Below are 16677 nucleotides of genomic sequence, written 5' to 3'. Positions count from 1 at the left end.
GGACTAACCACAACAAGTGAAGAGGACTTCTCTAAATGGCCCACCGAAACCAACAAGAGTGGGAGCCTGCTCCGGTTCCTTACCGAAAGTAATTTACATGAGAGCTTGCGTAAAAAAAAAAGTGCGGTATTATCTTGTATGTGAACTTATTTTTTATTAATACAAAGTATTTGTGGTGCTATCGATGTTAAACCCCACCCTTACCGGCTCAAAAAGAGCTCACAGTATTAATAAATGAATCCTCTGTCAAATGCTCATTCATGCATTTGATAAATGTAAATATACGTTTTGTTTATTAATTCACTCCTCTGCTGTCAGCAACTTGATGAGGATGAAAAAGATTCTCGTGGTATGCAGCAAAACGTATGGCGACCTGGCTCCATGATGACATCGTCAGGGATACATACGTCGATCACAGTTTTGGCGTGTGGAACGATGCGAAATTTCTGGAGCGTACGCGTGATGTACAGGTAGATTTCCTGTGGAGCGAGTATTTCTCCTGGACAACCACGCCTTCCTGCAGAAAAGTCATAAAACATTTTTATTTTCCGACTCCATCACTCCACTGCGGTTTCAGAATATTCCTTCCAAAAATGGTTTCGTTGTGTTTTATATAAAAAGAATACCAGCGGATCAAGTTAAAATAAATTAGTTATAAGTTTTAAAGTAAAGAAGGCGCTTTTTTGTTACCTTCTAGTTTTGGTAATTACTGGTGCCAGTTGAGCCACATAAGAACAGCTATCGATTAAGGGAGCGTTCACATTAATCCGCAACTAATACTCGCGAAATCATGGTAATTTATGCAAGGAGCGCGAAGAGAATGTGCAAAATGCACATATTAGACTGCCTGAATGGGCAAGAAGTTACTAGAATTATTTTTTTTTTGCTTTGTTTACCACGAAAAGAAATCCGCGCTGAAAGTTGTAGCTTTAGAGATCACGCTGTCAACGCTTCAATAGGTTTTTCTACGCCAGGTTCTGCGGGTTTCCTTTCACGGAGCTCCCACTACTAAAAATAAATGTAAATTTGTCTATAGAAAACGTAAGAGGCAGTATAAGTTCAAAATCTTCAGGGGCACTTGCACTGCACCGTAAGGGAAGGTGATAAGGTGGAAGTGAAAAAAAAAAAGAGAAAGAGGCGCCGTAGTGGAATGTTTCGGTATAATTTTGACCTTCTGAGGATTGTTAACGTGTACTGTCATCGCACAGCACACGAACGCTTTTGCCTTTAAACTCTTCGGTAAGGAACGTGTTTGCCAAGTTTGACTTCTCGAGACCCTACCCTAATTTGGTTATATGATTTCAACCGTCTCAAATTAATATTTAGGACGGACTCAGGGCCACAGGAGTTGCGGAACCGGGAGCTTCTTTTCGCTCTCGGCTATTCCGTGTGGACTATTCCGTGGTACAAGTTCACCATACCCAAGAAACAAAGGCACACTGTTCAATATTTTCATTGCATTCATATGCTTTGTAAGGAGCTTCATGAAGAAGGCTGTCTTCGAAGACTCCTGTGTGCATTCTTGCGTTACGTCCCTTTAAGCCCCTACATGGCAAGAGTGATGATGTAGCGTGTACGATGTCTACGAAATTCCTCGCTTTTTGTGAGTGTCTAGGCGGATGCATTTGTTTTTACTCAATCCCGTACATTTCTCATTCCGCCGCAAAGCTGATAGCCGCCGCTGTAGATAGCAAGCCGGAAAAATCGTGACAGGTCGACAAACGTTGAGGATCGATTTACAGGGTCAAAACTAAATACAAAGTTGTGCTTGAACCAAATAATACAGAGCTTTTGGTACGGGAAAAACTGTAGTAAAAGACTCTCACGGAAAAAAGACAGGAAAAAATATTGTCTGTCTCTTTTTTCCCCCTTTCTGTGTGTCTTTTATTGCACGTTTTCCCCACGCCGAGAGTTAAGACTACGACCTTGCGCGTGAATATCAAACGCCACAAATGTAAATAAAGTTAACGAATTGGGGGAAAATGCAAGCGATGCCATCATTAGCGAGGCGGTTCCTCTACCAAGTATTTGAAGATATAGAAGACACTCAATCTATTAAATCTGACACTAATGACGTACAAATACCCCGGCCCTCTAAATACCAGGTGGGCTCACAACGCATAGGCCATGAAGTGTCGTTATGTAGCAAGCGTGTTAAGTACACAGTGAAAGCATTGTATTACTTACGTACGTGTGTTTGGAACTTTTATTGATGATAAAGGAATATCAATATTAGTATTTAAACAATATAAGGAAGAGAGATATTTTAGAAATCAACGGAACAAAAAAGCAGTTTTAAATGGGCTATCAATTTGTTTTAAAACAAACCATGAAAGCATAGTCACGAGCTCCAGATTCGCGTGGTGAGGGAGGCTGAAGAAAAGAGTGTCCTTGCGCTGTTACACCCGTGTAATGCGTGAGGGTTGTAAGGAGTTGAGAACATAGACAAGTGTTAGGGCACTTACAGAAATCAATTATGCAGCTGACTGGTTCACGACTACCAGAGGCGCACTGTGGGCCCCCGCAAGGAACGTGTTGTTAACATTATGGGTAGCAGAATGTAGTTGTCAAGAACGGTTATGTGGCGCCTGAGCGAAGCTGCCGCAGGACGGTTGCATTTGACGAGAATATAGCTTGCCTTGTAGCAAGATTCAGTTTGTGATATATGTTCATCTTACAGTGCAATGCACTTCATGCTGTTTCGGACCATGCTGAGGCTCTAGCTTTGCGTGAATCTTCGCAAGACACTAATTTATGATACTTATAATGTTTATTTCGCAAAACTTGCTAGTATTATGTAAACCTTTTATCTGTTTCTGGCAACTGGTACGAACTATTATATATTGTTGCGTGAAATTATTTGCTAAAGGCTTGGTTTCAAAAGTTTTCGGAATTATTTTGCTCAATCCCACAGGATTGTCAGGCAGGTTGTTTTAATCAAAATAACCGCAAGGGCCTGAAAGACTTAAATATTTCAGCAATGCCAAAACCTTAAAACTGCAAACGTAACTTGCCACATGAGCCGTAAAATAAACTAACATTTTCCAAAGTTTTCTCACCAGTTGAAAAGGGAAGGATGCTTTTCAGCCTCTTCGATGCGAATGAGCCGCTTTCGTTCAAAAATCTCGTTGGGTCAAACTTCTCCGGTTCGTTCCAGCGCAGGGGGTCATTGTGCACTGCCCAGATGTTGGGGACGATGGTTGTTCCTTGGGGTACAAAATACCTTCCTATCGCGATGTCTCGGCATGCCCTGTTGGATGAGTGAGAGCGAGAGAAATAGGAGGGTAGAACTGAGGGGAAGTTAACTAGGCGATAACACGTAGGCTACCCTACACATGGAGGATAAAGAGCATGTCACCAGGAATAGGTAGTAAGCAAGTGGCACGGCCGGCAATGCTTGCTCGGCAGGTGAGTGTATGCCACGTCACATGACATGGAGTTAGCAGGAGCTACCATTTCGGACAGCTTTATGTGCTGAGAGGGTTAGAGGGAAATTGAACCTACTGGGTATTTTTGGTGCCACGTTTTTATAACTATGTCGGTTATTAATTGGTTATTATATAAAGATAGAAATCTCGTCTCGAAGTATAATCACTTAAATTTAGTCGACGCAACCCAAACACTATCGATGTGTGATAAGTCTTACACGAGAATATATTATGCCCAATTTTTTCTTTAGTCTTGAAAATATGTATTTCTCCTCTGCCACAACTCCTAGAGGAGAAACAAGTACTGTGAATAAATAGGTAAATGAATTTCTCCCTGTACTTACCACCTGGGGAGTCCCAAGGGAAGCAGCGTGTGCCACCGCTGTGCCTCCCATATCACTGCTAAGGTGTAGGGCGTTGTGTAACGGTCATTCCACGTAGGCAGCCGGCCTGTGCCCACGACAGCGTCGATTTCCCTCTGGATGCGCTCTTGCACAGTATCCGCGTTGGCGGCCACAAGCAGCAGAATCCGCATCAGCAGCGCGGATATCGTCACTGTGCCGGTGATCAGGAACCCAGTGGTGTTGCCCATGAGAGACCGGCCTGCACTAAGATGTGTTCCGTGGTTCAGCTTACGCCACGAGAGGACGCTTGTTCATGAGAAAAAACAACTTTCTAATCGTTCTTAATCTCCTCTGGTACTGCATTGTCAACACCCTTCAACCAGTGGCTTGATGGTGACCAAAGTGGTGGGGGTGTGACCAAACCTACCAAAGTGCGTGCACGAGGCGGTCACCACTGCAACTCCGAAGACGCAATGGAGGCCTGTTCGATACAACTTCCAGGTACTGAATTCAATGTACACTTAGCGCATATGGGAGATGCTACCCGATCTTTAAGCTTGATCGAAATGTCGTGGTTTTATGGCTGCCTGTTTGCAAACCCTGAGCAGCGCACCTCTTCAGGCTCCACGCACACAACAGTACCGTAATTTTCCAAAGCTTCCACGGGCCTATTTTTGCACAACGGGGCGCGAGAGCGAAATGCGTTTTTTATGTTTGAAACGCAGGGATGGCTTTTACAGCTCTTTCGGTCGAAAAGCCGGCGGCGGCGTCAGCACCGCGTTTCAGAAATTAAATACGGCCCACGTACAAAAATAGCATCATGGTAATTTGCGGTCCTTGGTTTTAATATTTTTGAATAAACGCCGATCTGTTCATTTTGCTTATCCACTACTAAATATCCTACCCATTCATTACAGCATTCATCAACGTGTTACCTTTTCAATGCTTAATATACTGAGAAATATCGTCAGTTGTTTAGCAGTCAGTTGAAAGCAATTCAGCAACGCAGCATTATACATTACCCCCACTATGCGATCATCTGCTGCGACGTACCTACTTCCACATATTAGAAATAATTACGGTGCGATATTGTTTACATATGATGCTGTTAAATATTGAAATACTCCACCGCAAAGCAGTGAAACTATTCAAAACTATCAAGAGTTCCAAGGTCCGTAAAAATATTTCTTGATAGCTTGATTGTATAAATTCTACTTTGTTATAGTATAACTTCTACTCCTGAAAACCTGATTTCATACCTTCTGTTTTCTCCATTGTATAAGTTCTACTCCCGGCTCACTGCGGATGGCTTGCATTAATTTATGGAAATATTATTCACAAGAGCCCCCCTCACAACCCTCTAGAATTCTGGGGTTCTAACTGAATATCCATCATGTCATATATGTACAATTATAAATAATATAATTGAATGAATCATTCATTTATTGATTGAATTATTGATTTATTGGTTGATTGATTGATCTATTTATGATCGAGTGGTACGTGGTAGGCGATGACGAGTCAATGCAATCATTGTAAATAATAGAATAGTTTATAAAATATAAAATAAACAACAGAAATTGGGAAAAGATAATTTTAAGGTGTTAAAATTCCGAGAATGAAAAACCAATTCTCGATGATGCTGAACAAGAAAATTTAGTGTATATAATTGATCACCTAAATAGTTATAAATAAAAAATTTGAAAAACTTTCAAAGATTTCAAAATGCTCACAATTAAAAGGCATGCTTGGTACGCTAATTAAGGAAGTTTAGAGCTTATAACTTATAATATAAATAAACTCAATAATTGGAAATATTAAAATGTCTTCAAAATGCCAGGCTGTTCAGAATGGACAACCAATGCTTGTTGATGCTAAGTATAGGTGTAGCAAAAATTAAAAAGAACAAACAAAATAAAACTACACATTTTGAAAAGTCACTAAACATCGTCCGTGTGTGCGAAACGCTGTCGCATCATAACCTTAATGGCCGAGCTTAAATGCCCGGCTACATTTCTAGTTTTCGGGTAAATCATAAGGGCCTTATGCCTTTTTGGCTACACTTGGTCAATGCAGCTAAAGCTTAAAATGTTTTACTATTATGCGCCCCACATCTGTCAAGAATGCCAGGAAACTATTTATGAACGAAACTGCAATCACTAGTCAGCACGAAACAACCACAGTGCCAATTGTAAAGCATGGGCCAGTTTTCAGGAAATAGCAATGCAGTCACAATAGTTTGATAATTAATTTAGAACGTTTCCCCTACATTGAACAGAAACATTGAACGGTTTTGCAAGACATCTAGTGCAGGGAAAGAAAGAGAGAGGAAAGAACATTCTGTCAATAAGAGCGTAGGGGTCAAAAAGTTTACAAGAATGCAATAGATGGTGCCCTGTTCTTAACATTACTGTATCAGCCAAAACGCACTCAGAGTAGCAGCTGTCAATGTTTTTGTGGCTTTTTTGGTGTCAGCATGAAAGCATTTCGTTTACCAGCTTTCGCTTTCGTTTACTTTAGATAGTTATTCCCAATGGGTATTTGTCAGGTTCCTAATATTTTTTATGTGTTATTTCACTGCTTGCGTTGAGATTTCGTAGATCTCGTAAAGAACATATGTGCTGTCTGACCAGTGCGCTTGCACATTGGGCTTACAATGTAATTTGTTTCCTGTTTTATACTCGTGTCAGGGATTTGTGGCGGTCCTAAGGAACAAAGGCTGCTGGTAAGGTCATTCGGGAGGTACTACGTTTGATCTCAAGTGCCGCCAGTTACCCACTTGTTTACAATGGGTACAAGATTTCTCCCGGCCTGGTTCTCGGCTCTTGTGGGGCGACATGCTTGGAAAAAGGAGCCATGGACCAAAAATGATGTTAAGAAAAGGGCTGTTGCCGCTCAAGGCGGACTTATTGTTGTCCGATTGCGGAATGGACCACTGTCCCATCGGCGCAACTTTGTTGAACCTATGAGCACTTTCCCAGAATTTCAACCCAAAGAGCCGAGCACCAAGCGGGGGAAGTTTGTAAAGTCGCAATCAGTATGAAGGTGATCGCGGGAGCTTCCACCGGTGGGCCTTTGAAGCTGCATAGCGTCCGATTTTCGGACTGCGAAGATAATGATTGCGCTGTCTTCTTGCCCTCCTACGCTATCCTAAGCTACAAGCGTCGCCCCCTGACTAACTCGCTGGCGTTTTTTTTTCTGCTCACAACTGCTGCGGACATGACTTTGCTGATCCTGCTTGATTATACGCGTGAAAAAATGAAAAATTGTTACTAGCTAGCGGGGAGTGTCAGCTGTTACAGGAACAGCGAAAAGAGAGGGGCTACCAAGATGTTTCCCTTGCCATCAACGGTGATGACGTAATGTGGCGCTGCTCCTTGTCTCGGTTGCGGTTCGAGCGATCACCTTCATATTGATTGCGACGGTAACCATTGAAAACTTGTTGGTACCATGCGGCACCAGGGATTGTACTTGGTACCTCCCGAATGAGAGGTGGATGCTCTACCACAAGGCCACCGCTTCCGTAGATATTGAACATAAATTCAATGTTATTTTCTTTCTGGTGTAGCTGACTGGCAGAATTCCTAAATAAAAATGATTTATGTGGCTAGAAGATATTCCCAGCAGCGTCATGACCTGAAGAAAGCTTACTCTTTAAAGACTGACTTTATCCTCTACGGCTGCATCATCGAAAATATTTTCAAAATCTCGCATATGTGCCTTCCTACATTAACCCGCTGTTATTTTTTTATCCCGCAGATAGACTTTTAGCCAAAATAGACATTTTGCGAAGTTAAAAACATACATTACTGTATTATCCGTCATAAACTTATTGTGCACGGTATCATTTCAAAACTTTATCGCAAAGCAGACGTAAGAATAACTACATATATAGGTTCACCTCCCCATACAGATGTGATAAATATTATGCAATACTCACTATTATAAGCCAAGTTGTCATGAACGCTGCATATCTTGCTGTGGGACAAGTACTTTCCAATGAAGCAATCCCTGTTTTCGTTCGCATATGCCGACGTACAACCAACCTCCTGTCTGTAAGAAAGTATTAGCGTAATCACCAGGGTCACAGAGGTTAGGTGTAGTCTTGTCAATTTCTTTTACTTTCGTTCATTTTATTTCAATTTGTTAAGCACTCCAGTAGTTATTTCGTACTGTCAAAACATATAGTATAAGAGTATTGTTATTCTTCACAGACGCCATGAAATAAATCTGGTTTGTGTGCTTTTGAATGTCTGAGTGAAAGAAGTGGCATGGGTTCTTTTATGGCATTTAGCGTCACAAAATCACCCAGGCTGTGCGAGATGTTGCCGCGAAACGAGCTCCTATATCTACAATATCTGCTTTACCGAAAAGTAATTAAAAGCCCCGTGCATGCGCAATATCAGTTGAACTCAAGGGCGCAGAATAAAATCTTATTTGTGGAATGCGGTTTCTGATAAAAGCGAGACGCAAGCCATCGGTGAAAATCGGAGAAATCGTAGGATGAAGTACTGGAATAAATAACCGAAACAAATCCAACTGACACCGCTGAAACAGCTGCATGTTCAGACACAGAAAACGTTCCTAGGTCGAGATACCAGAATGTTACAAGATCGGCCATAAAAGTAGTGTGGAGGAACTTATCTCCCGTTCTGCACTCGAATACTGTACCAGAATGTTGCAAAAATTTGAGGCCAAGGATTACCGCACGTGTAGAACGAGGGAGGAACGTGATATTCTTTTTTCAGAAACGCTTTACCCATCTCTAACACCTTTAGCACAGTACACGTCAAGGAGAATCAAAGGTTCACCGCCGGCACCGTTAAAGACCATACATTGCTTTCTGTCCCAAAACGTTCAGCAATGCTTTGTAGACACATTCTTTTCTAATTCACGTCAACACTTGATCAATAGTTGAATGGTTGCGGTTCTGTCACTGGGTGATAGCAACTTCCGTTAGATCGCGGCTCTGAATAATGCATGCCTGGATTCATGATGTTCACGAGGGCAATACTGGTCCAGTGCTCGTGACAGCAAGTGAAGTTAATGACATAGCTGCTCTTCAAATGTGTACGAAAAATGCTGTGCACACATAAATAGGCATCAATTTAAAAAAAAACACACTTGATTTTTACAGCGCCTCGCCTTTATCCTACACATTGAACTTAAAAACAGATTATAACCCCCCTAGCTGCATTTCTTAGGCTTGCGCCACTATTCTCAGCAAACGAAGCTTGTGCATGTCTCACCTCACAAACATTTCTATCGATTTCATGGCTCCGTGCACTGCTGCTGCTGCCGTGAACGGAAGACATCTTGCGAGTGTTATGAAAGACGAGGGCAAGAGCCATACCATGCTCTTCTTTCGGCTGGCCATAAACTCCTCTCTTATGGACTTTACCAGATCCTTGTGCTTGGGGTGTTCGAATGGAAAGCGGCAGCCGAAGAGAAGCACACCTATGTTGTTGCACACACTGGCCAGCAGTAGTTGGAAAAGGTCCAAGGGCTGCCCCCGAGCCTCGGCCACGTGATTCACGAATTGATCGCATCCCGCCTGGAAATGAAAGTCGCTGCGTCGATCAAACCTTAAAACTCGGTGTCATGATTTTTGTTTGTTTTCATAAAGATGTTTCTTCTAACTTTATAACAATTATTGAGCGAAATGTCATAATGAGCGCTACATTCCCCATGTAACCGATTGCATTCTGCTTAAGTTGGGAGTTTATGCCCGAATACCTAAATCTTATTTTGAAGTGCCTGGGCCACAACGTCAAAGCCTAGCTTTTCTGTCTCCTAATGAGCGCCCCGCCAACTACATTTTATAAGATGATTGCCGCTTATAGAAATGATGCCTAAACATATGAGTGCCTAAGAGCTAAGGCCAGCCCACTCAAGCCATGTGCAAGCGACCGGGTGCCCATGCGCTCTAGTCGCTCATGCTACCGAAGCGGCCCCTTTTAGTACTCATACGGACGTCAGTAACGATATCTGATATTGTGTTCAGTACTCCTGATTTGCCCGCAAAACCTCTACATCACAGTAATACGCTCTGCAGCGGGTAATTGAAACAGAGATGTCGCTCTGTATGATTGGTGCAATCAATTTACACATCGATTAATTTAGTGCGAAAGGTCTGTTCCAAACAATCAAGCACAACCAAGAATGTTGCAGGTCGCATATACCCAACTCGCACGAAAAACAAAGCGGGATTGGCGCAGATTGCAACCCAAGAATTTCTCGCGGGAAGCCAGTATAGTTCGCATTAGGTATCGTCGCAGCCCATTGCTACGCGTTTAAACTGCAACACACTCTCTCACCAAGCACTGCATGTCATTGGCTCTATGAACTTCCATCTGGGTGCAAAGGCTCTCCACGTCCTAATCGGTTTAACAACGTTAAAAACATTGCTATTTTTACTTCATTTTCCTACTGGCGGCTCCGTTTAGAGTTTCACAGCTGTAGCTGTGAGTGACACACTGGAAAGGATCAGGAGCCGGGTGCATACGCGCAAGCTGCGCCGCTTCCTCAAGACATGTACACCCATAATAATAGACTTTTTCAGTACCGTGTCTGTCACTTCAACTACGTCAACTTGAAGAGAACGGTCGCTGCCATATCTCTCGCGTTAACCCTATCCTCCTTTATTGTAATAAAAATTCGTTAGGTCGGCCTTGTGACTGTCAAGCGAGTGTAGCTGCAAGAACACAACACACACCTCACTTCCGTAATCATAGTTAATCAATATATGTCTCACGTACCACATGTCTGACGCCAGATTTGTTTTTTTTTTTTGCATTTAAAGGTCGCAGTTTAAAAGCTTTGCAGTGGCTGGCTTAGGCTCTGGAGGCTCTAAACCTTACCAGGGCAAGTGCCGAATTGTTAGCGTTGAGGTAGAGACGCCAGTCGTCTCTGGAAGCAGTCAGCATCTGTGACCCCATCGATAAGGAGGAGGAGAAAAGGAGGGCGGAAGGCAGGGATGGCTTTTGCCTGAATATAAAGTTTGGAGACGTTAACCAGAAAGAATAAATTCCGGTTGGCTACTCTGCACTGGGGAGGGGAATGGTGGATTGAAGGGGGAGGGTAGAAGAGGGTAGGAGATGAAGAAGTCACAGTCTGTAAACCAGCATAGTCTCTACTAAAAAGAAGTGCCTTGTAGACTTTGAGCGCAGATGACTTTTGTAGCCATGGTCCGAAGGGTCTTTTCTTCTGTTAAGGGGTGAGCGTCCAGACGATCCAATGCAGTACACAGCGTATGTCGTTCAGTTGCAAAAACAGGGCAATCACAAAGCAGGTGCTCAATCGTTTCATCAACAAGCAGGGCTTGCGATTGCCTACAACAGGCCGGAAAAATTGCGCCTGGCCAGGTTATATCTCTGATGCACTCGTTCAAACATCCTTGGGTACAGCAGTCGAGTGCCCTAAAAACTGCGCCACCACGGCGGGGCCAGATGCACGATGAGAAACGTGGCATTATTCGTTTTGTAGAAACTGGTAATGACTTTTAAATCATTCAAAAGAGCAAATTTATTCCACTCTTCTGAGAGGAAGAATCAGTGACCAGGAAGTATGACTTTTGGTTCAAACAAATTAAGTTTGCTAAGCGGCACTCTCAGGGATGCTTTAGGCGAAGTCCTAAGCGCAGCGTAGGCAAGGAGAATCGCAAAGAAAATCCGTAGATACGAGAAGCGCCGCTCACTTTTGCGTGTATAACCCAAGGATATATTTTGGCGCATAGTCATGGATTGTAAGCACATTTATAAAATAAATGCTGCTTTCAATTTTTTGGATAAGTGCGATTTACGAAATCTCATTGCATTTCGCTTGGCTTTCAAGTGAATGCAATGTTTGAAAGGTCGAGATTCAGGCAGGGATGGTCGAAATAGGTGACTGAGGACATCAGTGGGACGGTAATAAATTATCTAATTGCGCTTTACTTCGCCTAAGAGCTTACTAACGAGATATTTTCCTCCTCCTGCTCTTCTACCTCTTCCTTCTACCTGTTCTGTCTGCATCTTCTCTTCTAATTCTCTCTTGCCTGTTTGTTTACTTGTAATTTCATTATTTTATTTTATTTGGCTTCGCCCTCGGTGATACCGTCGTCTCAGGACTCCTCTCATCGACCGGCAAGAATAAAAGCCTAACTACACGGAAGTCGAATTTGTGTCAACATCGCAACCTATTGCGACGACCTGACCGGGAAAATTAGGTCAATGTCAGAATCTATCATGGCATCTCGCTGAATCTTGCAAACGCAAGATTTTTGCCATGAGCCTCCGATGGCTTTTGCCTGAATGTAAAGTTCGGAGACGTTAACAGCTATTATTTCTAGATTCACTCCGCACTGGTGGAAGTGTATGACGACGACACGCTATGCACAGCTGCAGCCAGTGGTGATAAAACAAGGGACGTGTTACAGCGAGTTTCAATGCTAACGGTGAGACGAATGTGCAGAATATTTTTTATGTGTGCATGCAATACGGCGAAGTCTCACTGAGGTCAGGGTGAAAATATGGACGTCTGCCCTGCTTGTTAATATTAAATCGGAAATGAATGCGAGCTTGTCAAGTGCTCATGGACCAAGGTGGATATAAGTTCAGTTCAGTTCTGTTCAGTCGTTCAGTCGTGTCCGACTTTTAGTGACCTTATGAACCATATCACACCACGCTTTCCGGTCTCTCACTATCTTCCCAACATCACATTACTTCATCTGCAGCGCCTCGAGGATGCCATCTAACCATCGCGTTCGCTGTCTACCCCTTCTCCGGTGACCCTCAACCTTTCCCAACATCAAATCTTTATCCAGCGACTCCTCTCTTCTCATCAGATGACCAAAGTAGTAGAGCTTCAACTTTATATATTTCATCCTCTAATGAGCAGTGAGGGTTTATGGTCGACAATATTGACTGATTTGATCTTCTGGCCGTCCAAGGAACTCTCAAGAATCTCTGCCAGCGCCACAATTCAAACGCATCAATTCTTCGGCGGTCAGCCTTCTTCACAGTCCAACTATCGCATCCATACATCACAACTGGAAAGACCATAGCACGAGTTAAACGGATCTTGGTTGCCAGTGTAATGTCTCTGCTCTCTGCTAGGCGGTCAAGGCTAGCCATGGCTCTCTTTCCCAGAATCAAGCGTCTTCTGATTTCATGGCTGCAGTCTCCTTCCGGGGTAATCTTGGAGCCCAAGAAGGGAAATATGTCACAGCTTCTACTTCTTTTCGCTTGATGCTCCAGGATTTCATAGGGCAAGACGCCATGATCTTTGTCTTTTTGATGTTCAGTTTAAGCCCTAACTTCTCACTCTCTTCTTGTACGCGCATCAGAAGCCTCTTGAGTTCCACTTCACTTTCTGCCATTAAAGAGGTATCATCCGCATATATAAGGTTGTTGATACGTTTCCCAGCAATCTTCACTCCTGCTGAAGACTCGTCCAGACCGGCCTTCCTAATGATGCACTCAGCATATAGGTTAAATAGGCAGGGCGACAGTATGCAGCCTTGTCTCACTCCTTTCTCAATCGGAAACCAATCAGTAGGACCAAGCCCAGTTCTGACTGTGGCCTCTTGCCCTTCATACAGGTTCCTTAGCAGACAGTTGAGGTGAATTGGAACTCCCATCTCTCGGAGAGCTTGCCACCACCTGCGGTGATCTACGCAGTCAACCGCTTTCGCATAATCAATAAAGCAGATGTAGATGGGTTTCTGGAACTCTCTTGCTTTTTCCACCATCCCGCAAAGGTTGGCAATCTAGGCCCCAAGTTCATCTGCCCTTGCGAAACCCAGCTTGCACGTCCGGAAGCTCCCGATCCGCATACTGCTGCAGTCTACCTTGGAGGATTTTCAGCATCACCTTGCTAGCATGCGAAATAAGCGCGATCGTGCGGTAGTTGGAACAATCTTTGGCACTGCCTTTCTTTGGAGTGGGAATATAAACTGACCTCCTCCAATCCTGTGGCCTCTGCAGGGTTGTCCGAATTTGCTGACATAATATAAACAGAACGTTAACAGCGTCGTCATGGTCGAGGTTTTGAAGCAACTCAGCTGGAATGCCATCAATGCCGCTAGCTTTGTTCTTAGCAAGGCTGGCTACAGCCCATTCAACTTCACTCTTCAGGATGCCCGGCTCGAGATCAATAATCACAACCGTCTTATGTTGGGTTTGCACATCCGGGTTGTTCTTGTACAGTTCTTCTGCGTATTCCTGCCACCTCTATTTTATCTCTGAACCTTCAGCGAGGTTTCTTCCTCGTTTTTCCTTTATCACGCCCAGCTTGGCACTGAAGCTTCCTTTGATATCTTTGATTGTCTTATACAGAGCTCTTGTGTTCCTCAATTGGCTGTTGTCCTCAACTGGTTGGCGCTGTGTGTTCAGGAAGGCATTCTTATGTCTTCTTGCTATTTTCTGAAAATCGGCATTGAGAACCTTGTATCTTTCTCTTTCCCCCATAACTTTTGCCATCCTTCTTTCCTCAGCTATTTGCAAAGCCTCTTCAGATAACCAGTTTGCTTTCTTGCATTTCTTTTGCTTTGGAACTAACTTCGTAGCTACTTCTTGTATTATATCACGAACATCAGTCCACATCTTTTCAGGCTCTCTGTCTTCCAGATCTAATTCTTGAAATCCATTCGTCAATTCCACAGCATATTCTGATGGAATTTGATCCAGATCATACCTGGAAGGCGTTCTAGTTTTCTGCGTTTTCCTGAATCGAAGCTTAAATTTGGCAACAAGAAGCTGATAAACGGTGCCACAATCGGCCCCAGGCCTTGTTTTTACTGTTTGTATAGCGCTTCTCTATCTCTGCCGGCAAAGAATATAATTAATATGATTTTTGTACAGACCGTCCGGTGAATTCCACGTGTACAGGCGCCTCTTGTGCTGTTGAAAATGAGTATTCGCTATGGTCAGGTTGTTTTCTTGACAAACCTCTACTAGCCTGTGCCCAGCTTCATTTGGCTCACTAAGACCAAACTTGCCTGTAATTCCGGATATTTCTTCACTACCCACCTTAGCATTCCAGTCTCCTATGAGAAAAAGGATGTCTGATGATGGAGTGCGGTCTAAAAGGCATTGCAGGTTAGCATAAAATCTCTCAACGTCGGCTTCTTCAGCAGTAGTGGTCGGTGCATAGACTTGGATAACTGTTATGTTGAAAGGGTGACCTTGGATCCGAAGTGAGATCATTTGGTCGTTTTTGGGGTTGTACCCTAGCACTGCTTTGCCCATTCTTCTGTTTACTATTAGAGCGACCCCATTCCTTCTCCTGGATTCGTGCCCACAACAGAAGACATAATGGTCGCCGGAATTAAATTCTCCCATTCCGGTCCACTTGAGCTCGCTGATACCCAAGATACCAATGTTCAATCTGTCCATTTCTCGCTTGACGACGTCCAGTTTACCTTGCGTTATAGATGTTACATTCCATGTTGCTATGTGATATATCTCCTTGCAACATCGGACTTTCCGGTCGCTTTCCGACACGTCCACAACTGAGCGTCCTTTTGGCTTTAGCCCAGCCGCATCATTCGTCCTGGAGCTTCTAGGAATCGCCCTTTGTTGATCCCCAGTAGCATGTGGGACGCCTTCCAGCCTGGGGTGCTCATCTTCAGGCGCCATATCATTAATGATATTTTGAGGTGGATACAAACAACACAATAAATAGCTTTATCTGCTCGCAAAAATGAAATTATCGCAGTTCTGTTATACCAACCTATATATTTGGGGTTTTAAATTGTACTCCAGGTTGAAGCAGTTAAAAAAGCACCGATATTGCAAATGAGTTACTTTGGAAAACTCTTTTTACTTCACTAAGAAAATTACATCTTAAGCTCATGTACTAGATATATCAACAAAGCAGGTATTCGAAAGGAAATGTACTTATATAGGCCATACTATATCTCTTCTCGCAGATATCGGTTTCAATATTTGAAACACCTTTAAAAATCATACACGCATGCCATATTAGCTCTTTATCCGCAAATGAAATCAGTTTTTACGTTAGCAGGGTGTGTTGTGTAATGAAGACGTGTTCTTGCTTTCAACTTTGGAACCCCCTGCTTTGCGCACTTGGAGTAAGCGGGGTAATAATTGAATAAAAAAACAAATAACAACGTAGTACTCTCGTGCAGTGGTCTACAAAGCTGATGAGTTCGCCAACACGAGATTGCAATCAGTCGTCATTAAATTTGTTTTATTTCTTTCAATGTCAGGGCGGCTGCAAATACAGACAACCGCTTTAAGGCTCAGAGAAAGATTTAGTCTTAGGTAACTAAAACATAAATGTGAACGCACGAACCGATCAATCCCCAGTCTGCTGATCAATGGAATAGATCACTGATGCCATACTAATATTTGAGGAACGGATACGTGAAATAACGAGGGTGTACTCACAGTAATTATCGCTTGCATTTCGTGTTTGCCATATCCCAGTTCGCGCAGAAGCTTGAGTGAGAAATGTCGGTTCTCATCCCACTTTTTACCTCCGTAACCGGAAAACCCTGCAAGCATGATTTAGCAGCATGTAGCCTTTGTAAGCGCTGAAAGGTAATGTAAGCGCACACTGACGAACGTTAGAGCATAATAAATTATGTTTTGCTATCTTATTTTACTAGAAGCGAAGTTACTCAGATATATTCGACGTGATCATTCATGTGAAGAAGGGTGGTTTACTGTTTCACGGCGCCGAATCTGTTGATCTGGATTGAGCTTGTCGCATCACCGTGTTTGAACGTCACTTCCTTCCTCGACAGAATGGGAGCTATAAGACAATTTAGGACCGACATGATTTAGAACAAGGTCTACATGGAGCACTGATTAAGGCACCGTTGATGAAACAATTAAGTTCTTCTCACTTCACTCGGTCTTTGCGATGAAATGGCGACTGTGAGTTGCGGTCGCACAAGC

The 16677-nt window shown here is 43.2% G+C and overlaps 1 protein-coding gene across 1 annotated transcript in view; it reads right to left on the bottom strand.

The window, feature by feature from the left end:
- Nucleotides 1–314: 314 nt before the first annotated feature.
- Nucleotides 315–16677, bottom strand: part of LOC146177763 (cytochrome P450 2J4-like) — a 204485-nt gene continuing 188122 nt past the window's right edge. The window contains exons 5-9 of the mRNA XM_084581632.1: nt 16165–16271; nt 9022–9326; nt 3773–4036; nt 3060–3250; nt 315–517 (exon numbers count right to left, since the gene is read on the bottom strand). Of these exons, the coding sequence (XP_084437758.1) occupies nt 315–517; nt 3060–3250; nt 3773–4036; nt 9022–9326; nt 16165–16271 (1070 nt within the window). The remainder of the gene's footprint in view (nt 518–3059; nt 3251–3772; nt 4037–9021; nt 9327–16164; nt 16272–16677) is intronic.

The sequence above is a fragment of the Amblyomma maculatum genome, chromosome 10 (genome assembly GCF_055883805.1).
Source record: "Amblyomma maculatum isolate TAMU_Amacu chromosome 10, ASM5588380v1, whole genome shotgun sequence".
NCBI lineage: Eukaryota > Metazoa > Arthropoda > Arachnida > Ixodida > Ixodidae > Amblyomma > Amblyomma maculatum.
The sequence above is the reverse complement of the archived record's forward strand: the minus strand, read 5'-3'. Positions and strand labels throughout refer to the sequence as shown.